The sequence below is a fragment of the Malus sylvestris genome, chromosome 12 (genome assembly GCF_916048215.2).
Source record: "Malus sylvestris chromosome 12, drMalSylv7.2, whole genome shotgun sequence".
NCBI lineage: Eukaryota > Viridiplantae > Streptophyta > Magnoliopsida > Rosales > Rosaceae > Malus > Malus sylvestris.
This window is the reverse complement of record NC_062271.1, coordinates 14,159,157-14,184,572: the sequence shown is the minus strand read 5'-3', so window position 1 is coordinate 14,184,572 and position 25,416 is coordinate 14,159,157. Positions and strand designations below refer to the sequence as shown.

At 39.0% G+C, this 25,416-nt stretch overlaps 2 protein-coding genes across 4 annotated transcripts; one reads left to right on the top strand and one right to left on the bottom strand.

Annotated features, from left to right (window-relative positions):
* Positions 1–325: 325 nt before the first annotated feature.
* Positions 326–15,335, bottom strand: LOC126592036 (uncharacterized). The gene is made up of 13 exons (XM_050257796.1): positions 14,832–15,335; positions 14,635–14,669; positions 14,459–14,537; positions 14,248–14,326; positions 6,389–6,472; positions 6,004–6,161; positions 5,573–5,629; positions 4,107–4,266; positions 3,181–3,430; positions 2,486–2,599; positions 1,523–1,648; positions 1,374–1,425; positions 326–924 (listed from the first exon to the last, which is right to left on the bottom strand). Exons 1-13 carry the CDS (start codon positions 15,054–15,056, stop codon positions 772–774), a joined length of 1,572 nt encoding a protein of 523 aa, XP_050113753.1. The 5' UTR covers positions 15,057–15,335; the 3' UTR covers positions 326–771.
* A 132-nt stretch (positions 15,336–15,467) lies between these two features.
* LOC126592039 (elongator complex protein 5) lies at positions 15,468–20,005 on the top strand. 3 transcript variants are annotated; one of them, XR_007612576.1, is made up of 11 exons: positions 15,468–15,691; positions 15,859–16,044; positions 16,144–16,233; positions 16,372–16,538; positions 16,683–16,729; positions 17,465–17,534; positions 18,046–18,272; positions 18,376–18,474; positions 18,828–18,903; positions 19,032–19,275; positions 19,577–20,005. XR_007612576.1 is itself a non-coding variant. In XM_050257801.1 (11 exons), exons 2-10 carry the CDS (start codon positions 15,878–15,880, stop codon positions 19,223–19,225), a joined length of 1,137 nt encoding a protein of 378 aa, XP_050113758.1. In that variant the 5' UTR covers positions 15,469–15,691; positions 15,859–15,877; the 3' UTR covers positions 19,226–19,257; positions 19,577–20,005. The 3 variants fall into 3 exon arrangements, 2 of the variants coding, with proteins under 2 accessions (XP_050113760.1, XP_050113758.1); XM_050257801.1 differs by having other exon boundaries at positions 15,469–15,691; positions 19,032–19,257; XM_050257803.1 differs by lacking the exon at positions 19,577–20,005 and having other exon boundaries at positions 19,032–19,279.
* The last annotated feature ends 5,411 nt before the right edge of the window (positions 20,006–25,416 follow it).

Here is a 25,416-nt window from a genome sequence, read left to right as displayed (position 1 = left end):
CTAATTTTTATATGGGGTACTTGATAAATCTTAATTTGAATCACTATCTTTTGCTTGGCTCTTATTCTTTATTTATCAGGAAGACGATCCCAAATGAACAAGTATGGAAGCTATAATTGTCAACTGATTCCTTTAAATTTATTCAATTTAATGACCATAAATAAAGAGACGAATGGCGTCTGAAAATGACTTCCCTTTTTACTTTTGTTTTTTTTGGTTTAAGAAATCTAGAACCTATTTATCTAGGGCTTTAATACAATGTAGGTTTGGAGAACAAAATACGTATATGAATTTATAATGATTTACGAAGTATGGAAACTAGAAATACGAAGTCAACTAACAACTATTAATAAGTTAATTTACAGCTAGAGGTACAAGGATCCAACACAAAAACGTGCTCAACCTCCTCAAGACATAAAAGGATCTAGCACCAGCACTCCACATTTTCATACTAATTGAGATCAGAGGAAGCCCTTTGAAAATGAATTGGGAAAGCCTACATACCATGAATGGTAAATGCAAGAAAAAAGAAACATCCGGCCTTGCAATCAACGCCGGGTTTCATTACTCTAACGTCTTGTCACAGTTTAGTTATGAAACCCATTGTATAGCAGCAGCCAGATGCTAAATACACAACTCTTAAATCAATGGTTCGTCTGCTGCTGTAGATACAAGTATATCTAAATTTGATCAGATACTAACTGAATGCATGATATACGCACCCAGCACGCCTCTTGTGATACACAAAACAGACCAAACTCGATCAAATTCTCAGTCAGCATCGCCAAGTCCATCACTGCCGTCCCCTCTTTTGGATATAGGTGCAAATTGCGAGCTTGGTTTCTTGGTCTGCGAAGCAATTTCAGCATTTTTTCTCAAGACAGCACCTGGTGATGGGTAAGGCCGCTGTTGAAAAAGGGGACCCTGAAAATATACCAGAAACATAAAAGCATGAAAAACTTATCTAACGGAGTTGATTTCAAATGGTAAAAGCAATGCATGACAGGCATTTATTTGTGTATGACTCGGTAAAATGGGACAATATTCCCACATGGAAGCCATGGAATCGCATCCTCCATGTTGCACAAATATCGTACCCAATACCCATTTAGTAATTTTGTAAGAGTTTTCTAAGTTTACCGAAATGTTTTCCATATACAAGATTAGGAATTATGTCTAGTAGATTACACCAGACAACCTAAACACAACAATTAGCAATAAGTTGAAGAGACCGCCACAAGAACTTCTGCAACTTTTTTTCCCGTTTTGCCCTTTTTTTTGTGCAAACCATTGAGCTAATCTTCATATACATTTACTGATTTATCAAAAGAAAATAAATTAGACAAATTATCAAGGTAAAGTAATTAGTTTACTGTGGCAGTGGTATCAGCTGCTCGTGGCTGCACTCCTTTGAGGCCTACTACCCTGAAAAACAGCACCAAATAAATTTTGCAAATTATCAAGCAGAGAAAACAAAATAAAACATGATTGCTGAATACTTCATCAAGTCTGTAGAGCTTACCAGCCACCACGAGGAGCATCTGAATATGCGCTGGGGTCCATTGGATCCAATTCATCATCCTCATCGTAAGCCCGTTTCTTACTATCCTTTCTATTTCCTTTTGCCATTGGAGGTTTCCAATTACACCTACATAAAACCAAAACTGAAATCAATCGCTCCATTAAGTTCTAATTGATTGCTTTCAGTGCCTTCCATCTTCTCCAGAGGAAGTCTTATTCTCAGTTTCCATAATCTGTTCTAGCAAAACAAACGAAGAAAGAAAATTGTTCCAGCTGTAGCCCCATGTTTAATTTGTGATCTTGAAACATAAAAAAGCACAAGCAAACAAGTCCATTAGTGGCTCCATCTTATTAGGGTATCAGCTTAATGGGCTGTCACTACTTAGAAACTAAAACCTATAGTACCATGACAAAATCAAACAAAAAAGTCAATTTGTATAATGTCATTTAGGATATATTTACATACAAGGAATGGATTTGCAAGAAATGGGTATCATTCCCATTCATGTCACATATCATGCGTTCACTATAACAACCAAGTGCGTCCCACGTTGGTTTTGGATATGGGCTAGATATGGGCTACCTAAAAAATAAAGTATGAGATAACTAAGAGAGGGGTTGTTTATTCGCACACATCTCATATCGATTCATGGCTTCTTCAAAAGAAGTAAACATGCCATTATTTCATTATCCTTCAATAGGAAACGAGTCCAACAAGAAGTAAACATGCCATTATTTCATTATACTTCAATGGGAATAAGATCCAAAGACACCACTGTGAGACTGTCTTGTACATTCTGTATTTTCATTCTAGGTCAAGTACCTTTCACGCATTTATATAAACACACAACAATGAAAATTCAGTACAGCTTTACTCCATTTCAGGTTATATGAAACTTATGACTTAGTAGTTGAAAGAATGACCAGTTACATAAGAAACCTTATCTCCTTAAAGGACAGGTACCTCTGCGTGGGAGCCTTTCTGTCTGAATCTCCCTTTGTATCTACAGGATTTTGGGTCTGCTGATAATTACCCAAACTAGTCATCATGTACTGGCTTTGTGGAAGATCAAGAACTCTGCAAGTGATAAAATATTCCAGAAGAAAGGGTGTCAATGCAACCATGAAGAAAACTTTGTGCACATTGAGAACCACAACTAAGGAAGAGAGAGAGGTGTCAAATTATTAAAAGAATAAAATATTGTATGTCAAACAACGACATACGAAACTTTAGTACCAAACATGTAAAATACATACTGGTATAGAAAATTGGAAGTCCACAAAAATATGTTCAACGCGTATTTTATTAAATCGTTGTCTTTTAGTAGTACACTTTGTTTCAGTCAAGTACATTCAGTATAAATATATATACTTGGTCTCACAAGGTGGAAAGGATATTGAAGGTTGGAAACTTTTGTTGTTTATTGGTCTCACATTGTAGTTGTGTATTGTTCATAAAAAAGGCTGTTTAGGGAGGCCAAGTTGAGTTGGGCGACCCCAGCTTCTTGTAATGCTTTATTATGTAAAAGGTTCAAGATTTTGGAGGAACGAAGAGGAGGTTGGCATTGGGGAGCTGTGAATTGTGGGACAGAGTTCAATTCAACCCCCTTTTGGGCTTTGATTTCTTCAGATGTCTAGTGAACATAGCATTCGTCTTACCTTGTACAATGATTGCAGTAGCCCCACATCTGAACAAGTCCTACTCCCCATCCACCGCAACTCAGGCATTTCTTTAGTGTGGACGACTCATCCTTTCCTGCTTGTACCTCAGTTGATTGGCCATCCCAATAAACATTAGCAGGGTTTCCAGAAACCATACTCTCAAAATGTTGGGATGCAATCTGCTCTGATGACCCAGGGTGTTTCCATTGTGATACTTGTGTCTTTGTATTGTAGTAATACTTGTGACCTGTGAATGAAAATAGTAAAGTTTTTCAATTAAAATGACAAGAAAAATATTGCAATCATCATGAGTTGCTAATTAAATTTTGTCTCATTAAGATTCATAGCTTTCTTATGATTAATAGCTTTCTTAATGAGACAAAAGGCAAGACAATCTATCTAGTGTAGTGATACCGTTATTTCCAAACACAAGAGCCAAGATCAAACACCATCATAAAGTAACTGCCTTCTTGTTACTTGCACGAACGGAGCATCCTCCAACTACTTATTAAAGATTAACCGCTTTCTTGTCCTTGAAAGTGTTATAATTTGTTGGCTGGTGCTCCTTGTAAATAATCTGATTCTCGTTCCATGGAAGAGTATTTCTCTTTTCTATAGGTCTTCACCTTTCTTTCTCCAATCCTTTTTGTTCAGAAATTTTAACTGCGTCTTTGTTTTTCTATTTTTCATTTTATTAAAAGCTATTTTTTCTTCTTTTCTTTTTTTACTAAAAACTCTAAGGATCATATAATAGCTAAAAAATATAGGAACCAAAGTGTAATTTACTGGGACTCAAGTGTTATATACGGAGACTCAAGTGTTATTTACGCATTCATAGTGGATGCCAATGATTCTGTGATACCCCTGAGATGTTCGTGTACCTTGTCAAAAACTACTGCATGTATAGAACATATTTGGCATACCTGTTGTTTCATCCAAAGCCTCCACCCAATATTCTGCAAGAGATAAAGGCGACTGAAGTGGTGTAACAGAAGATGTCTGAGCAGGCTTTTCCCATTGAGTCTTGCCTGTGGTCTCGTTATAATAATACAAAGCACCACTTGCAGGATCTGTTGCCTCCACCTAGAAAGTAATTCGAGAAGTTATAGGCTAATAGCAGCAGAAGGAAGCATACAACAAGAAGTCTAATATGTTTTCTGAGAAGAAAACATTTTATAAAAGAACAGAGGAAATATTAATTATGGTGTCTATCTATTACGTGTGCATATGTAAACCCTCTGTATGCTAGCATATCATGCACAACTTTTAGGTAACAAGAATGACCTTATCTTATTTTGTAACTTGTTTACATGCTGTAGTCTTTTGTGATGACTTGAAGGAACATGTCATTGTTTTTTGTTAAATATAAAAACAATGCCAGCCCGCCTAATAAAATTCAGTATATTATATTATGATAATGCAATTTAAAAGTTTTGGTTTTATACGTACATCTCACCATCATAATAGTACTTTTTATATCTTCATCTTAAATTTCAATGCTTGATCTCTTTTCAACATACCTATGATGTATGTGCAATGTGGTTGAATTATTAGGGGAGAGAATAAAGGGTGTTGAGAGTATTATTAAGTGACAAATCAACAATGTGGCATGTCAGCTTCTATAAACAGAATGGTCCACATCAGCATAGTCTGTTAAAGAGTCCGTTACCTTGTTTGATGGTTAGTTGGTGTAATTACCTGATTGTTAAATAGCTCAGGTGACCTTATGCTATATATATATATATATATATATATATATATATATATATATATAAGGCTAAGGTCAGATATGTAACCGATTAACCATTCTTGAATACTGAACTCATTTTCTCAGCTTCTTCTTTCTCTGTCGTCTACCTTCTCTTTTTCTCGGTACACTCCATTTCTCTCACTAGATTTCTGCTACTACTATGAAGTATGTTTTTCCCATGCCAATTCCCTCTCAAAACAATCGTTGTGGGGTTATATATAAAATAATCTAATCTAAAACCTAAGGTAATATGAAAGAATTTTGAGAGACATTTGCTGGTCATGGATCCATGGGTCTCGAGGGCTCTACCACTGCCAACACATTATAGTTACCACTTTATCAGATGTGTAGATTTGGTGATCAGAAGAGCTTATACACAAGAAAATAGCCCGATATCGAGAAGACCAACAAAAGTGAAGTTGATGGAATGAACCAAAATGAAATCAAAGAGGGTGGGCTGTCTTCATATCTGACTAAACACACCATGATTTACCAGACAACTATTACCTCCTCCCCAAAACCAAGTTGTATTTCCCATGATACAGTATTTGCAAAACATTTATATCCAACAGCATAGAGTGCAATATACCCAATAAAAATGAAACTAAAATACTAATATATCTTGCAACTGATACACACCCAACCAGAAGGTAATTTCCTGCATTCCATTTGTTGAGCTGAGCTCCTTTCCAACTTCTGAAATTGAAAGATACGGGTTAACCCAAAATTAAGAGATAAACTGAGAATAACACAAAGACCCAATTTCATAAGTTGAGCAGTCCAAATCCAATTAAAAGTTGAGACTCCATGTAATTGCTTTATTAGAGACAAACCTAGGACACAACAAATACAAGCCCTAACACATTCTTTCACATAAAGATGACCCATCAACCACCTATAGAAAAGCATTTTCAGAAACTCCAACTTGAACTTGCACTAACAGACTGAAAAATATAGCTTCAGAACTAGATCTTTGGTTCTCAAAACAATATAAAACTTGTTCAAAGATGAGGTGAGAGATAAAGTAGAAGGCTTGGTAAAGGGAAATGATTTGCAAGGTAAGAACTTACAATATTGCCATTATTTGAATCATCTTTAAGAATACCTCTATCCCTCAACTTTTGCTTCAGATACTCCGACAATTCTTTAACCGGAGGCTTCTGTTTTAACTCTTTATCAGATTCAATATTCTTCTGATCCATCTCACTATTTCCAACTCCCAGATTTCCTAGGCATCATAAATAAAAGTAAATTGGTCATTTTTACAATACAAAATTAAGAGACAAATAATGGGAGCTATTATTGGCACTACAAAGTTCTCACTGTGCACTCCAAAACTTTCTTGTTTAGAAACAAAAATACACTTGTGAGGAGTGCACAATGAGATTTTTGGAGTGTCAATAACAGTTCTTAAAACAATAATGAAAGTATTTGAGCATTGTGAATTAGTCTTACTAGGTGCAGTTACATTAGGTCCTGGAGCACCATAATAAGCACCTCCTCCTGGTACACCATAGCCATTACCAATTTCTATGTTACCTAGTATGAAAGCAGTAAATAAAACCATTATTTAGAATAATTCAAAACAAAAAAAAAAGAAAAATTAGCTATTTTGTTTAAGTAGTTGGCCATATCAATGGAAAATGACCTTAAAAACGATGAATAGAAATTGCTCGTAAGACCTAAAAATTGCGGTTGTCAGTCAAGCCAATATTTCACCGGGCAAATTTTTTCCCTTGATCTATAATTAGTTTCAGACCACACCAAGACTTTTTGTAAGGCCACAAAGAGCTTACTGGGCCAAAAATGACCTGGATACCATACATTTATGCAATTCAATTTCATGCCCATTGTGCTAACCTGAATAAATTGGATCTCTCAAAACATATGAAGTTTCCACAGGACATTTAATTCAAGACAGGCAAACTGCTCACATCTATTTTTAACACTGTAATAAGGTTGCATTTCTTTTATTAATTGTAAAGTATATCCAAAAGGAAATGGTAACCACACCTTTTTTTTTCTCCTACACACCCCCTTTTAGCCATTGGATTCAATAAATCAAACCGAAACAGTGGACAAGATTAAACGGGGGTGTCTAGGGGGAGAAAAAGGATGTGTGGTTATCATTTCCCATATCCAAATTAAATTTTCTTCTCCTTCTTCATAAAAGTAAACTTCCTCCAAATATCAGGAATTTGAGACTGCTGATTGTTAAAATATTTTGTATGTCTGTAACTTAGACTATAAAAAGAAATTCACACAGACAAGCATTACTTTATATTATTCCATTAAGTTTCCCTTTTCGATGGGAAAGTTTTATTAGGAGAAATAAAAGGCTAACGGACAGGGTGGTCCAGCAGACCAGCCCAAACACTGCAGCACAACAAGGAACAGAAAACCAAGCAACTAAAAACAAACAGCCTAAAACAAAAACAAGGCCACAGTAGCAAAGAGCTGCCCTCCGATCTAAGCAATACAAGGAAAGCAATATTCCAATGAACTCGTTAGAAACCATTAGGGTACTGAAAAATGTTTTTTCTGAAGTAATTTCATGGGAAGTTTAATGATAACTATCCTAGGTAAGCAACAACAACAACAACAACAACAAAGCCTTTTCCCACTAAGTGGGGTCGGCTATATGAATCCTAGAACGCCATTGCGCTCGGTTTTGTGTCATGTCCTCCGTTAGATCCAAGTACTCTAAGTCTTTTCTTAGAGTCTCTTCCAAAGTTGTCCTAGGTCTTCCTCTACCCCTTCGGCCCTGAACCTCTGTCCCGTAGTCACATCTTCGAACCGGAGCGTCAGTCGGCCTTCTTTGCACATGTTCAAAATCACCGGAGCCGATTTTCTCTCATCTTTCCTACAATTTCGGCTACTCCTACTTTACCTCGGATATCCTCATTCCCAATCTTATCCTTTCTCGTGTGCCCACACATCCCACGAAGCATCCTCATCTCCGCTACACCCATTTTGTGTACGTGTTGATGCTTCACCACCCAACATTCTGTGCCATACAACATCGCTAGCCTTATTGCCGTCCTATAAAATTTTCCTTGAGCTTCAGTGGCCTACGACGGTCACACAACACGCCGGATGCACTCTTTCCATCCAGCTCGTATTCTATGGTTGAAATCTCCATCTAATTCTCCGTTCTCTTGCGAGATAGATCCTAGGTAGCGAAAACGATCGCTTTTTGTGATCTTCGCTAGATTGCTTCGGTCATTAGTGTGGATAAGTATATAAATGGATAGAGATAGGAAAGCAAACACAAGATGTACGTGGTTCACCCAGATTGGCTACGTCCACGGAATAGAAGAGTTCTCATTAATTGTGAAGGGTTTACACAAGTACATAGGTTCAAGCTCTCATTTAGTGAGTACAAGTGAATGATTTAGTACAAATGACATTAGGAAATATTGTGGGAGAATGATCTCGTAATCACGAAACTTCTAAGTATCGGAGTGTGGTGTCGTCTTGACTTGCCTTATCTGTCTCATAGGTAGATGTGGCATCTTCTCTGGAAGTACTCTTCCTCCATCCAGGGGTGGTATCTTTAACTGGTGGAGATGCACAAGGTAATGTATCAATTTCACTTGAAGCTTACTTGTAGTTTCAGGCTTGGTCAAGCGCGATACAAACCATGTAGTAGGAGTCCCCCAAGTCGCCGAGCTAGGGGGTCTGCTGAAAGAGGTGACAGACAAGGTAAGCAATCAGAGCTCCGACTGATTGTTCACCTTCTCCCCATCTTGCAGCAGCATGAAGGATAAAGAGAAGAAAAATGAGAAGAGATGATATGAGATACTTTTGCTTTTGAAGAAGTAACTTTCCACAGGCTTATTCTTGAACTGAGCTGAAGGGTTTTCTGGTTTCCTCCAGAGTATAAGGCCGACTGAAGAATTTGAGGGTCAAAACAAGTCCATCAAATCTAGAGTACGTTCCACCCTGCTGATATGGGATACTTTTGCTTTTGACAGAGTAATGAATGTATCGGCACGTGTGCTGTTACGCTTGTCTCCACATGCTTCCTTGTATCCTTCGCACTTGCCCTATCTGTTCCTCAAGCAGATGCGGAATCTTCCCTGGAAACATAAGATGTTGAAGATGAGTACTCGAGAGCAATGCCAGGTAAGTAATCAGGTAAGGGGTTCCAGGCAGTCAGTTCCTGGCTGGAAGCTTGATTCCAAGTGCTGACTGATTGCTCTCTTTCTCCTTGTCTTGCAGGTAAAAACAAGGCCAAAAGAAAAGACAGGGAAAAAGCATGATATGGGATACTCTTGCTTTTAACCCTGATGATATGAGATATTCTTGCTCTAGTATAGCTTGTTTGCAGAGGTATTATCGGGGGGAAAGAAAGCTGAATATTTCGAAAGGCTTCGTTGGGAGTGCCCTCTCAGATATGATGAAGGGTTGAGCATTTTTGCAGGTCTGCCTGTCCGTTGGGAATGGAGGTCGACATATATAGGAGTCTCCCTAACAACAAGTAGTAATGCTATTCCTTTACCCTGCTTGGTCATAGCACGGTAGTGGGAGCTGCCAGTTTCACATGTTTTAACTCTGTCAGAGCACTTTGAAAAAGTGGTCTGTGGTATCTGGCTCTCGAGATTCGGAGAACGATGCCTCTTCGATTTTTGCGAAAGCAATCATGCTGGGGGTATGACTCTCGAGATTCGGAGAGCAGTGTCTCTTCGATTTTTGAGGAAGTAATCATGTTGGGAGTCTGGCTCTCGAGATTCGGAGGGCGGTGCCTCTTCGATTTTGGAGCAAGCAATCTTGTTGGGAGTGTTTTCTCGAATGTGAGTAAAGGTTGGGCATGTTTGCTAGTCTACCTTGCCACGAAGCACAAAGGTTGACACACAGGGACTTTCCAATTATCCAGCAATGGTACTGTTCCTTTACCCTCTCTTCGATTTTGAGAAAGTAGTCATGTTGGGAGTCTGGCTCTCGAGATTCGGAGGACGGTGCCTCTTCGATTTTGGAGCAAGCAATCTTATTGGGAGTGTTTTCTCGAATGTGAGTAAAGGTTGGGCATGTTTGCTAGTCTACCTTGCCACGAAGCACAGAGGTTGACACACAGGGACTTTCCAATTATCCAGCAGTGGTACTGTTCCTTTACAGTTGTGGGTAATAATATGGTAGCTAGACCTTCAAAATTGATGTGTCTAAACTTTTGTTAGTGCTGTTTCTTTGCTATTCTTTTACCTTTCTTGGTCAGAGCGATGTAGTGGGAGCTGCAAGCTTCACGTGCTCAACTTTGGCAGAGAACTTTGGCAAAGTTATTTGTGGTACCCATGAGCTATTGTTGCGTGTGGGAAGTGGGTGATTGAACAGTAAGATTCATGTGCTTTCTATTTCACTAGAAGTCTTCGACAGAATGCCCATAATTTCTGCAAAGCTGAGTGTACGTGTGACAGGTGCTGACAAGGCTAGAAAAGTAGGTGCCTCTTCGATTTCTGAGATCGGCCCTCGTGGTCTCTGAGCAGCCCAGCTTTTGAGAAAGCGAGCGCCTCTTCGATTGATTCGGAGAACGATGCCTCATCGATTTTTGAGAAAGCAATCATGCTGGGGGTCTGGCTCTCGAGATTCGGGGAGCAGTGTCTCTTCGATTTTTGAGAAAGTAATCATGTTGGGAGTCTGGCTCTCGAGATTCGGAGGGCGGTGCCTCTTCGATTTTGGAGCAAGCAATCTTGTTGGGAGTGTTTTCTCGAATGTGAGTAAAGGTTGGGCATGTTTGCTAGTCTACCTTGCCACGAAGCACAGAGGTTGACACACAGGGACTTTCCAATTATCCAGCAATGGTACTGTTCCTTTACCCTCTCTTTGATTTTTAAGAAAGTAGTCATGTTGGGAGTCTGGCTCTCGAGATTCGGAGGACGGTGCCCCTTCGATTTTGGAGCAAGCAATCTTATTGGGAGTGTTTTCTCGAATGTGAGTAAAGGTTGGGCATGTTTGCTAGTCTACCTTGCCACGAAGCACAGAGGTTGACACACAGGGACTTTCCAATTATCCAGCAGTGGTACTGTTCCTTTACCCTTGTGGGTAATAATATGGTAGCTAGACCTTCAAAATTTATGGGTCTAAACTTTGTTAGTGCTGTTTCTTTGCTATTCTTTTACCCTTCTTGGTCAGAGCGATGTAGTGGGAGCTGCAAGCTTCACGTGCTCAACTTTGGCAGAGAACTTTGGCAAAGTTATCTGTGGTACCCATGAGCTATTGTTGCGTGTGGGAAGTGGGTGATTGAACAGTAAGATTCATGTGTTTTCTACTTCCCCAGAAGTCTTTGACAGAATGCCCATAATTTTCGCAAAACTGAGTGTGCGTGTGACAGGTGCTGACAAGGCTGGAAAAGGCTGGAAAAGTAGGTGCCTCTTCGATTTCTGAGATCGGCCCTCGTGGTCTCTGGGGAGCCCAGCTTTTGAGAAAGCGAGCGCCTCTTCGATTTTTGAGATCGGCCTTCGTGGTCTTTGAGCAGCCCAACTTTTGAGAAAGCAAACGCCTCTTCGATTTCTGAGATCAACCCTCGTGATCTCTAAGCAGCCCAGCTTTTGAGAAAGCAAACGCCTCTTCGATTTCTGAGCAGACGCCTCTTCGATTTCTGAAGCTTCGTCGAGTGCAGATTTTTATAGGGGCTGGCATTAAGTTCCAAAGCACACTTGAATCTCCACCAGTAGAAGCTTCATTCTTGCACTTCTAAGATCTTGATTTGTCCGACCTCTTCTCTCTTCAACACTTTTGAAAATGTCTGGCCCCTCCGACCGTCGTTTTGACTTGAACCTTGTTGAAGAGGCAGCCCCGCCTTCTCCAGACAACATATGGCGCCCATCCTTCGTCTCCCCTACTGGTCCTCTTACCGTTGGGGATTCCGTGATGAAGAATGATATGACCGCTGCGGTGGTGGCCAGGAACCTTCTCACTCCCAAAGATAACAGACTACTTTGCAAACGGTCTGATGAGTTAGCTGTTAAGGATTCGCTGGCTCTCAGTGTTCAGTGTGCAGGTTCTGTGTCTAATATGGCCCAACGCCTATTTGCTCGAACCCGCCAAGTTGAATCATTGGCGGCTGAAGTGATGAGTCTCAAACAGGAGATTAGAGGGCTCAAGCATGAGAATAAACAGTTGCACCGGCTCGCACATGACTATGCTACAAACATGAAGAGGAAGCTTGACCAGATGAAGGAAACTGATGGTCAGGTTTTACTTGATCATCAGAGATTTGTGGGTTTGTTCCAAAGGCATTTATTGCCTTCGTCTTCTGGGGCTGTACCGCGTAATGAAGCTCCAAATGATCAACCTCTGATGCCTCCTCCTTCTAGGGTTCTGTCCAGTACTGAGGCTCCAAATGATCCCCCTCCGGTACCTTCTCTTTCTGGGGCTCTACCGACTGCTGAGACTTCTCCTAAGCAACCTTTGTGAAAGCTCCCTCTTGTGTGCTTATTTTGACTCATGTATATGTACATATTTGTAGCTTATCGGGGATATCAATAAATAAGCTTTCCTTCATTTCAACGTATTGTGTTAAATACACCAAAGCCTTCTTCGCTAAGTTCTTTGAATTTTCTTTTGTTAAAGCTTGTATGTTGAAGCTTTCTGAGTGGAGCATGTAGGTTGGGGTAGTGTTCCCTTAATTTCCCGAGTGAGGAAAACTTCTCGGTTGGAGACTTGGAAAATCCAAGTCACTGAGTGGGATCGGCTATATGAATCTTAGAACGCCATTGTGCTCGATCCTGTGTCATGTCCTTCGTTAGATCCAAGTACTCTAAGTCTTTTCTTAGAGTCTCTTCCAAAGTTTTCCTAGGTCTTCCTCTACCCCTTCGGCCCTGAACCTCTGTCCCATAGTCGCATCTTCTAATCGGAACGTCAGTAGGCCTTCTTTGCACATGTCCAAACCACCGTAACCGATTTTCTCTCATCTTTCCTTCAATTTCGGCTACTCCTACTTTACCCCGGATATCCTCATTCCTAATCTTATCCTTTCTCGTGTGCCCACACATCCAACGAAGCATCCGCATCTCCGCTACACCCATTTTGTGTACGTGTTGATGTTTCACCGCCCAACATTCTGTGCCATACAGCATCGCCGGCCTTATTGCCGTCCTATAAAATTTTCCCTTGAGCTTCAGTGGCATACGGCGGTCACACAACACGCCGGATGCACTCTTCCACTTCATCCATCCAGCTTGTATTCTATGGTTGAGATCTCCATCTAATTCTCCGTTCTTTTGCAAGATAGATCCTAGGTAACGAAAACGGTCGCTCTTTGGTATTTCTTGATCTCCGATCCTCACCCCTAACTCGTTTTGGCCTCCATTTGCACTGAACTTGCACTCCATATATTCTGTCTTTGATCGGCTTAGGCGAAGACCTTTAGATGGGCTTTTCTACATATCTACGCTTAAGGTGTCTATGCGTGCTTCCAATTTCCTAATTGTTGACTTCTATGCTTCTTCTTTGCGTCTGCAAGTTTGACTAGTTGTTTTTATCCAATCACATAAAATCTTCGGACTCCAACATCACCAATTCAATAGTTTTTCTCATTTCCAGGATATTCAACGGAATGTTCAAGAATTATTATTACAAGTATACATATTTGAGTAGCTCATAAATTCAGTATGTATAGGAAATGAGGCATTTAGTCAAATCTGCCAATCCAAAGTTACAAAGTTCTGTAAACCCTTCCAAGCTTTATTCTTTTTAATTATAGGACAAATAAAATACTAACAGTAGGAACTGAGTACAAAGAGAATTTAAACAGGTGTGCAAAGACATCATTTTCAGAGTATTAAGGGTAGCTTCAATGATTTCAATCCTGCTTTATTAAAAAGCAGCTTCAATCCATAGTCATAATTTTCAGATGACACTACCTTTTAAGGGAAGCTACGGACTTGAATCCTACTTAATAGAACCTGAGATCGATATAAATATGTAGATGCTCTTTTTCCTGACAAAAGAAGGAACAGTCTCGTATGAGTTGTGACACGTTTGAAACAACCCCACCCTGTCCATGCCTTGCGATGTTTTCCTCAAAGGAGCTTCAAGTATATAACATTTAGTTGCACTGATGTCTAAGTTTTCTCTTTTTATTAATAGGTCGCTTCTTCCTCTTTACACACTCTTAGTTTCGTAAGGAAAATCTTCTAAGAGGAACACACATTCAAAATGTTGGCCAGGAAAGTAAAAGAGGAAACAGTAACAACAGGGAAGCAGAAAGAATGAACAATAGTCGTTCTACTGGGAGGCCAAACCTGCCATGATTTTAGAAAAAGGTATAAATGTTTTGAGAAAAAAAGAATAATAGCACGAGTCTTTCTACCAACCTTCTCCAGGAACGGAAGACTTGCCACGTTTTGAAGCCATTTGAGCACGATGTTGCGTGGTCATCTTCAGTAGATTCTCCTGTAGCAGGACTGATAAGCGGAGTGCACAAACTTATAATAATTTTCAGAAAGGGAGATGATAAACTTAGTCAGCCTAGTATAAAATTGACACTGCAAAACGAGAAAAAGAAAAGAGATTAGAATTAGAAACCTTTAGAGCATTAGGGTCAAGGCGTTGGGAGAAGACGTCTAAACCATCCTTAGAAGACAGACTCACGCCTCTTGCTTCTCTAAAATTTGAGAAAGAAATGCATCAAACTTAATGTTATTTTCATATCCATCAATCATTACAAAAAGAAGATTAAGTGAAAGCAAATGAATACAAACCTCTGAATACGTATGACATTTTGAGTAGAAATTTCCTATTAAGCAGACAGAGAGTAAATAATCACATCACGGCACGAAGAAAAAAAGCAAACCCTAGATACATACATACATACATACATACATTCATTCATTCATTCATTCATACATTCATACATGAAAGAAGGAAATGAAAAAGGAAAACAGGAATATGTATGTACTTGTTGATGCAATGACACATCAATTTGGCTAGCGTTTTCGATATCCAACGCGGAGTTTGCAGTAGAATCTTGAGCCCAAAACGCACCCTGCGGCTGTTGGTGTGGGTGTGGGGTGAAAGTCTGGCAGTGGGAAGTAAAGTGATGGGTTGAGTTGGAATATTGTGGAAAGGAGTCGACGCCCGGAGGGGCTGGCTCACGGTCATCTTGGGAATGGGAACTCTCCATAGCCAGAGGAGTCAGACACACCAAAATCCCTCTCTGCTGCTGCTGCTACACCTGTTTGTATGCAGAGAGAGGGAGAAGGAGAGGGGAGAGAGAGAGAGAGAGAGAGAGAGAGAGAGAGAGAGAGAGAGAATCACAAATCTGAGCTGAAAGCTGCACTGATTGAGCTTTGTGGAAAATTCAGCAGGAATAACCCATGATTTGGCTTCGCTGCAGCCTGCAGGTGCCACCGGTCTGTCGACTGTTTGGAAATTTGAGCAGGAAGAGAAGGGAAGGGAAGGGAAGGGAAACGGCTGGGTGCCTTAGAAGGCCCAGCGGAAGCGTTTATTTTATTTGGGCCGAATGTCCTAAAACCAAATCCAGATCCACAAACCAAGGCCCACTCCCAACTCTCGGAGAGGTGTCGAAAGAAGGATGTAGGCACAGGGTGGGCGGAGGCTTTGTGCTCTCACTGATACACACCACCTCGCCGTCTCCCTCACATCACACCTCGCCTCCGCGAGCTTCCTCTCGACTTTGCCCACCTCGCCTTCTCTTTGCGGCAGTCAACATCGATCCCCTTCTCTGTTCAAGTTCATAGGCCCCGCCTCCCCTCTCTCAATTCGTACTTGGTAGGGACCAAAGCTCGATTCGCCGCGGTAAGTCACCGTAGCTCCGGTTATCATTCAACGCTTAAATTTGATCTCCTTTGCCTGCAAATGCGAAATCGGAACTCATCTGCTTCTATGGAGTGTTGAAGACGTGTAGTTTAAAGTTTTACTAAATCTCTTCGTTTTCTTTCCAAATGACCAAATAACACTCCAAGGTTCAAGTACCCAGCAACAATGGCGGAATGGGTTTGCAGAGCCCTTCGAGACGGTGCGTTGGAAGGCGAGCATGCACCTGCTCTCACAATCAAGGACTCAATAGTCTCACCTCTCGGCTTCCAAGTTTTTGGTCACGTCCTCTCCCAGCTCTCCACCAACATTTCAGCCGGAAAATCTCAGTCACGGTCGGTTTGCCTCTCCCAGAACGACCCAATCTCACGGTTGAAATTTGCAATTTTCCTATGTATTTTTTAGATTAATAATTTTTTTGATTGATTTTATAGAGGTCTTGTGCTCGTCGCGTTTTCTCGGAGTCCGTTGTATTATGTGAATTTGTTGAAGAGGAGAGGACTCGATAATTCCTCTCAGCAACGGTAACGAAAACCTTCTTCTCTTTCCTTACCTTCTACTCTGTTTGATTGAGGAAATTGAAAAGAAAAACAGTGGAGAATTTACTTATACATGTGTGTGTATAATGTACGGGGGACCAGTTAACTGAGGTAGCATTACAGGATTCAGATTTTGGATTGTTACACGGACCCTCTTGGATGGAGAGAAGGGCTCGTGGAGTGTGGAAGTGCGAAAAATCTCCCTCATGAAGTTTACAAAGCAGCTAGTGTTTGCAGGAATGTGAAGGATGTGGACACGTTGCTCTCTTCAATTATTTCACTTGGAGAAGGTATTATTGGTTCGATTGGTACTGACATACATAACATTGGAATAAACTTTATTTTCACAGTAAGACGACTGTTTGATCATGTAAACATTCACATAATTTAGTCCAATTGTAATTTTCGATTTCTGTTTGGTCCTATGCTCGCAGGATTGGTTGGACAAGGGAAAGTTAGTTTCAGTGTTGCGATAGATTCGGTAAGTATGCATTCTGTGAATATCTGATATATGAAATTTCAGGGGCAGTGCTAGTAATTTGAGTGGCCTGCTGGTGCTGTGTGCCAAGACTGTACAGTGATTTTTTTACTTTAGTTTAATATTTTTGTGTGTGTATGTGTGGAAACGTCCTATCGAGTTTAAAACACTGCCATACACAAGAAATTTCTCGTCACTTTCTAAGAATCTCGTCTTACTTTCTAAGAATCCCATCTGTGTTGGGGCTTGGAAACCTCCTTCCAGATTTCAAAAAATATGCCAGCTGAAATTTTGATGGATGCGCTCCCCTTAGCCATAGAGATTAAATACTTACATGGGACATAGTATGTCATTGGTTTTACAAGAAAATTATTGAATATGCAAGCTTCTTTTGTTGTGGCCATTTTCTGGAATGGCTAAACACAACTGTTTCTTTTGCCTTAGTTTAGTGAGGAGAATGTCAATTGCTTCCGATGTCAAGAAGTATGTACTTTTACGATACTCTTTTGTCTCATATTTAGATAAGGCAGGACACTTTGGTGCCTTCTTGATAGTAGCTCCTGGTTGATATCTATAAGTTGTCTTTACGTTTTTGGAAGTCTGTATTGGAAAGTAATTCTTCTGTTGATATGTTTGTTTTTGCCCGCCTTGGGAAATTTTTCTTTCTGGTTACTTTGATGTTTTTCCCTCTCTTTCTGATCATGTTCTTTTTGCTGGATTGCTTTCAAAATTTTCCAGGTAAATGAAATGTCAAGGCATGCAACTTTGTCATCAGTTTCTGGCCTTTTAAACAACCTTCGCTGCTGTGGTATATTTATTTTACTTGCTTATTGATCTCTTTCCGTTTAGAATCTATTGTTTTAACTTTGATCTAGTCTTACGATTTGTTTTTTCGTGCATTATCTCTTCTGCCACAAGCCTTTAGCTGCTACCATAAAAACTGTTTAATATACCCTTTTTGGATGATGTAGTATATAGGGCTTCATGTGTAAGCCCTTGATAACATAGAAAAACACTTCAAACTCAGTATTGAAAAACCCAACTACTTTGTAACACCAAAGGACTTTCACAACTAAGAATCAATTAGAGCATGACAAGGGATAGACTTTTCTGCAAATTGAGCTCCCGAAGTGTTTTTCACTAAAACTGTAAAACAAATAGTTATTTGGGTTTCTTTTCTAATTTACTACAATATATATGTGGTGTCTCAATATGAAATGGCCCATCATTCATATTAGACTCGGTGAAGTCCATGATATGGTCACTGCATACATTCAACTTTTGGAATCTGCATATTGACTTTTATGTTATGGTTGCAGAGCAAATTTCAAGCATCTTTTGGTTTTTCCATGCGGATCTTTGTGAAGAAAGGGTCGCTGCTGTTATTGAATACATGTCCTCTATGGTGGCCAGCATAGAACCATTAATCCCATTTACAAATGGACACAGAGGTAATTCAGAGAATCTTTCTTTAGCTGAACAGAATTTTACACAAGGGAAATTTCATGTCAGATGCAAACGTAGAAATGGACGTGTCCGAGTGATGGTGATCTCTCTCTCTCTCTCTCTCTCTTTGTGTGTGTGTGTGTGAGTTTTCTCCTGATTTAGAAAGCTGGAAAGTCATATGAGTCCCTGAAACTTGTATTCAGTTTGAAGAAATTCATGTTGGGCAGTCGGGCATCAGCTTCACATCCCCTTCATCTGAAGATGGAGTAATCAATCAAGTCAATCAAGCCCTTTTGCCGAAGGTAACTTGTTTAGCCTTGTCTTAACTTCGCCTCTCTAGGTCTATAAGACCTTATTTGGAATTAAGGATTTCTTTTAATTGTTTATTTCCAGTTTCATTACATTCTGATATTTCCAATTGCCAATTTGAGTCCATTATGATACAATTGGTTGACTACTAATACTGAATCATCTAATAACTTTCACATAAGACATAACTAGACGTTGCATACATGGACATAAACAGATGTTCACTACTGAATAGTAAGTTTTATTGTGCACGTTGATGACAAAGTTGTCTAAATTCTATTTATTTTGGAGGAATGGTTATTTCATTGGTTTATTGTTTTATTTTAAAAATGGTTCTTCACTACAGGTGCAATTCAATCTACAGCTGTCAGAGAAAGAGAAAAATGATAGGGCCAAGGTTGTACTTCCATTTGAACACCAAGGTATGAAAACATGGTTATATAAGTGGTTTGTTCTTGTACCATATATTAAATATCAGTAAAAAAGGTTTCTTTTCTTTTATCTGCATTAAAGCGATACTCCAAAGAAAACTTTTGACCTTTTCCTGCAGGAAATGGTAAACCCGTACAAATTTATGATGGTCGAAAATCTCTGATGGATAGCAAATATGAGGCTGCACCTGCTTCAACTGTGAATCCAAACACCAATGACGAGTCTAGCAAGGGTGAAATAATATATTTTCGCGATTCAGAAGATGAGATGCCGGATTCTGATGAGGATCCTGATGATGATTTGGATATTTAGTGGTTTTTCCTCATTCAGAATACTAGAAAACAGTAATTCATTTTCTCCATGTTAGTGTTATTAGTTCTTACAGTCAATTGAACATGTCTTTTAGATCTACTGATTTTTATCTGTTACATTATACTAACTCTATGCACTTCTACTGCTATTGTCAATGAAATTGGCAAATCTATGAGTTGGATCTTACATTTCATATCAAATAGTAATACTTATTTCAACTGTTATAAAGTTAGGTCCTCTGATCATCCTCACTTCCATTAGTTTCTTGTCCTTGCGCTAATCAGTTGCGTGTGTTTTCTGCTCTTCTGAGTTTTTTTCAACGATAATGAAAATCTGTGCTTATTCTCGCAGGTTTGATTGGGATTTGGGAATCCAATTGTCATGTATGGTCAATCAAGTGGGAGGAAATATGTTATAAATTTTCGAAGACCGAAGGATGATAGTGGGAATGAGTCTGAGATCTAGAAAGCCAAACAAATATCAGAAGATAGAAGGTTGTAAATTTCTTGCGCTCACACCACACACTGCTTGTTCTCTTGCTCACATGGATTTCAACCTTACCCATTTTCCTGCTTTTAATCCTTTGTATGCGATGAAGTAACCATCGGGTTAATTGACTAGTGCTAGAATAGTATTTGGAAGGGGAGAAACATTTGCCGCAGGTGAACTGTATCGATTTTGTCCCCGAAATCTGAAGTCGATCCTTACTGGCTGTCTGATATATCGGAAGCTTTTGTTACCGGAAAATATAAATTCAGATGTTAAAGGTTTTGCATTCTACTTTTCGCCTTGTTTATAACCCATTTCACACGTGATGTCAGAGCATAAGTAAAGTACAATAAAATTAGAATGAGAACTCTATGTTGTCTCCGATATCAGCATTTGACATAAATCTTCATCGACGCGAACACTGCCACTAAATTCTGGAGGGGCGAAAAACAAGGGCGAGTGGGCTTGAAAATAAAGTTTGTAAAACCTTTTCGAAATGTGATATCTCCTCGCTGTAAAACAAGTATAGCTTTCAAATATAACATATTACGTATAGTATGAAAATACTTACCATAAACAGTAAAATCGTCAAGGCTGCAATACTTCATAATACTTTGTAAGTAAACACGTAACACTTGGTAATCCCCATATCTCGAATAAACAAATATATATACTAACCAGTGCTCATTAATTTATGCTGACACATGAGTTTATGCAGAGGTATTTTGACATGAACAGGACTGGCACCTGCAATTGATCCAAAGTGAGCGTACAGTGCAATGTGAACATACACGTGAAGCTTGGCCCTTGCCTAGCCAAGTACAAACACCAGTGTAACATGCATGATGAGCAATAATATAAATATGATCATACTACGAAAACTTCATAGTTCACCACAATAAAATAATAATATTTGTAGTCGTAAGTGGTATCACGTCAAAATATGTATAAACGTGCATCCCGTAGAATTAATGAGAATTTCATAAATTCTGTCAATACGCTAATTCTTAAAAATGTTAGTCTAATATAAGTGTAACGTAGACTATATCAAATATATAAACGGAAACTAAATAAATATATAATATTTAAAAGTAAAGACCCACTTACAAATCATGTTCTCAGGTCGAACCCGCCTCATGGGCATCGAAGATCCTTGAAATGTGTTTCACCTAGAAACGAAATCATTTACGTAAATATATTACGAACTAACATAAATATGCGTTTTCGTACAAAGTAAAGCTAATAAAGAAACTATTTTAAAACAGTCGAATTTCGGAAAACGGATGGCGGATTCGGATTCGGCACGTCGAGATACCTAAAGAGGGACCTTGGGTTCCTTCATAAGCTGCCACAAGGTGGCTGCACTATCAGCCACGTGCCGAGGACTGGGCGCCACCCTTGCGCGTCCACGCACCTCGAGTACCAATGTACTCGCCTTCCTTGTGAAGGCTTGAGTTTTGCAGGTTGATGTGATATAAATTAGCACTCAAATTAAACCCTCTTATTGACAATTGTAGTAAAAATGTAAGTAGGGATTGTTCTAGGCCGAGGATTAGGAGGGATTGCAAATCTACTTAAAACTGACTCAAAAACATAAAACTAGGCTTGAAAACACTTAACTAGACTCAAAGAACTCGAAACAAACTAAAGAGACTCAAAACAACACAAAATAATCAAATAGACTCAAACTAGACACTAAAGGGTGATTTGGACGAAAATTGATTTTAACTTGACTCAAAACACTTAAAAACAAAGTTTGGACAGATTCTAACTAATTTGACACAACAAAGTAAAGGGGATTTGGTTTTTGACGAATTTAAAGTAAAAACAAGTAGATTAAAGACTTAAACAAATTTGACACGAAATTGGGGGAAATTATGGGTGATTGGCTAGCTAAAGGTCCTTCTCCACACATGACACACTAGCATACAAATCGATTTCTAGTTGTTTTTCCAATAAACCATGAACCTCAACGCCCCAGATTAACCGTGAACAGCATTAATTAACCTTCAGATTTTCCTTAAGTCATTGAATTGGATGGATAATGCATCGGCAACCAAATTATTCTTCAATAGTTCCTTTCATGAACAACATAACAAAGATACAATCAAAGATCATTAAGCTTTGTGAAAATCATAAGCATTGACAAGACATTCATAACTATGAACAACATGATACTCATGTCAGGAATTTACTTAACACGATTATGACTAGCAACCTTCACTACTTATGAATAAGTTCATAACAATTAGGTGAAACTCCCTTATATTCTAGCATTAAATTCATGCATGCAAATTAAGTATGCATCCTTAATCAACAAAACAAGAATAAGTTCTGAATGAAATAGTTAAGTAAATTGCATTCACGATTTATTAAATCACAACTGGAAGTAATCAATTCATATTGCAAATATGTTCATGGCTTTGAATTTTCCTCTAGCTAAAACGAGTTTAGCTCTTCATGTTCACAATTAAACAAAGATAACTTAAATTAAACATTGGAAACAAAAGATGAATTACACCTAAAAATGTTCCAGCAATCCAAGCTTGAATGGCAAGCACGTCCAATGGTCCTCCTTCTTCTTCTTTGATGCGGCACAAGGTGTGGGTGATGGTTTGAGTGATGAATTATATGAAAGAATGGCTAAAAGTAAGAATAATAGTGAATGGATCACCTAAAGGCTGCGACAAGGGCCTTTATTTATAGGTTTTAGAAAAGCAAGGCTTCACATAATTTGGTAAACAGGTTTGATCCTAAATACACAGGGAAAATGAGAAATAAATGATATGAAATATTCCAACTCTCAAATTAAAACCCTATGATTGTAGTATATGTAAGTAGAGATCATTTAAGGCCGGGGATTAGAAGGGATGCTAATCTACTCAATTTAAACTTTAAAACACTAAACTAGACTCAAAAACAGAAAACTAGACTCTTATGACTCAAAACTGACCAAATTGACTCAAAATAGCAAAACTAAGTTAAAAAGACTCAAAACAACTACTAAAGAGTGATTTGGACGAATTCTAAACTTGACTCAAAATACTAAATGGGGACAGATTTGAACAAAATTAACTAAACTAAGACACGAAATAAGAACTAAGGGGGTATTTGGACGAATTTGACAAAACTAAGTAAATTGCAGCAAACAAAGTAAGTTAAAACGAGATTAAGATGAATTCAAGGGTGAAAAACTAGTTAGAGGGTCCTTCTCCACACATGAAACATATGCACATAAATTGATTTCCAGTATTGTTTCTTCAAACCATGAATAACAATGCCCCAAATTAATCGTGAATGCACAAATTAACTCTCAGATTTCCCTAAATTCATTGAATTGAATGGACAACGCATCGCAACCAAATTATTCTCCTCAAGTTCCCTATATGAACAGCATGATAAAGATACATTCAAAGATCATTACGTTCTATGAAAATCATAAGCATTGACATGACAATCATAACTATGAACTGCATGATACTCTTGCCAAGAATCTACTTAACACGATTGTGACTAGCAACCTTCACTACTTGTAAATATAAGTTTGTAACTATTAGGTGAAACCATTATATTTTAGCATTAGATTCATGCATGCAAACTAAGTATGCATCCTTAATCAACACACAAGAATAAGTTCTCAATCAAATAGATAAGTAAATCACATTCATGTTTTACGAAACAATAACTGAAGGTAATCAATTCATATTAAACATATGTCCATGGCTTCGAATTCACCTCTAACCAAAAAGAAATTAGTTCCTCATGTTCATAACAATTGAAAAGCAATCTAAAATAAGCATTGAAACTAAAACGAGGGAAGAAAGGACTCTTAGAACTCCAATGGTTGCAGGTGGCTTGCAGCACAAGGTCCTCCTCCTTCAATGGTAGCCACGGCAAAGCTCTCTTCCTCTCCAATGGTGCCGCAAAGGATGTAGAATGGGTGTGTGTATTGCGGTTGAATGTGTTTCTAAATTATATGGGGGGTGGTGATCGAAATTTGACTGAAAATATGTATATATAGGCACGGCAAAACCCTAAAGAAATCAGGTTAAGGTTAGAACTTAGCAGAAACAAAGGATTAGGCCTTAGGGTTTTGATAGGAGCAAATTTATGCGACTTAGTTAGCTTGTTCTTGTGCATTTATGTTGTTATTTCTTAGTTGATTTAGTATTTCAAGCCATTTTTGTGTGGTTGTAGGTACAAAGGGTTAAAGAGGCAAAGAAGTGCATTTTGGTGCCTTTTGGAGTAGTTTTGGGCATGGAATGGATATCACATGCATGACGCAAAGTGGTTGGACGAAATTAAAGATCTAAAGAAACTAGGAATGTGCCAAGGAAAGGAAGAAAATAAATTGAGGACCAAGGAAGACAAGGAAACCATTAAGAATGAGAAAAGACTAGTAAAACTTGCCTTATCTTGTTGTTACCTTTCCTAATCCTAAATTACCAAAGATTTAGTCACACGAAGGGTTCCTAAATACTTTGGGACATTTCATTACATATTCTACAAGTCCTAAACCTGCCCTAAAAGTCCAAGCCATACCATCCTTCACCATTTCTCTTCCTTGCCGTGCAAGGGAGCCATTCCTTTCTTATTTTCTACCATAAATCACTCCATGCCGTGCACATTCATCCATGTTCCCTCCTTGCACTCATTTGCTGCACCATTCCACTTCCTTTCCTTTGTCTGCCCTATGCACAATATCCTTTCACCTTCTTACACTCATTGATTCACCACTTACTCACCTTTCCACCCATGCCATGCATAATCACCCTTGTCCCCTTCATGCACCAGATTTCTTGTACTCATTTCATGCACCATTACACTCATTATCCACCCATGTCGTGCACCACCCTTGTCTCCTTCTTTATTTTTGATTTCATGCATCAAAACATTGAATCATTGCACTCAATTGCTGCACATTTCTTGTCCCCTTCACCCATCAGATTTCATACAACTTTTACCTCCATTACATGCACTCATTGATGCACCATCCACCACATTTGGAATCCCATGTTGTGCATCATGAGTCTTGCTGCACCTTTGACTCATTTCTGCACCATTGCACCTCCCTTTCCTTTCTCTACCATGTGCACAATAATTCATGTTCCCCACTTGCATTCATAGCTGCAAAACCACTCCATTTTACCCCCATGCTTTGCATCATCACTTCACTTTCACCTTTGAATCATTTCAACACCACTCCATGCACTCATTGCTGCAACACCACTCCATTTTACCCCCCATGCTTTGCATCATTACTTTATTTTCACCCTTGAATCATTGCACACACCACCATTTTTCCCCTCATTGCCGTGCACTTCCTCTATAAAAGGAGTGTGTGTGGCAGCCATATAGTTAAGTTTATGCTTGATCATTCATCCCCATTTCAATACAACCTTCCTCCAAACATATCCATTCATCTTCACATCCATTCCTCCATACAAACAAACCTTCAAACACTCACCAACACCTTGTGCTGTAGCAAAGGAAGGAAAGGAAAGTGCTTGGACGTGCTTGCTGTCCAACTTGGATCGTTGGAGTGTTTAGGTGTTTTATTTCTTTTGTTTCTATTGTTTAAATTCATTTCCTTTCGTTTTGTTGTAAATATGAGTGGCTAAACCCCTCTTGGCTAGGGGTGATTTCAAAGCCATGATTATGTGTGCAATATAATTTGATAAATTCCAGTTATGAACTCTTGA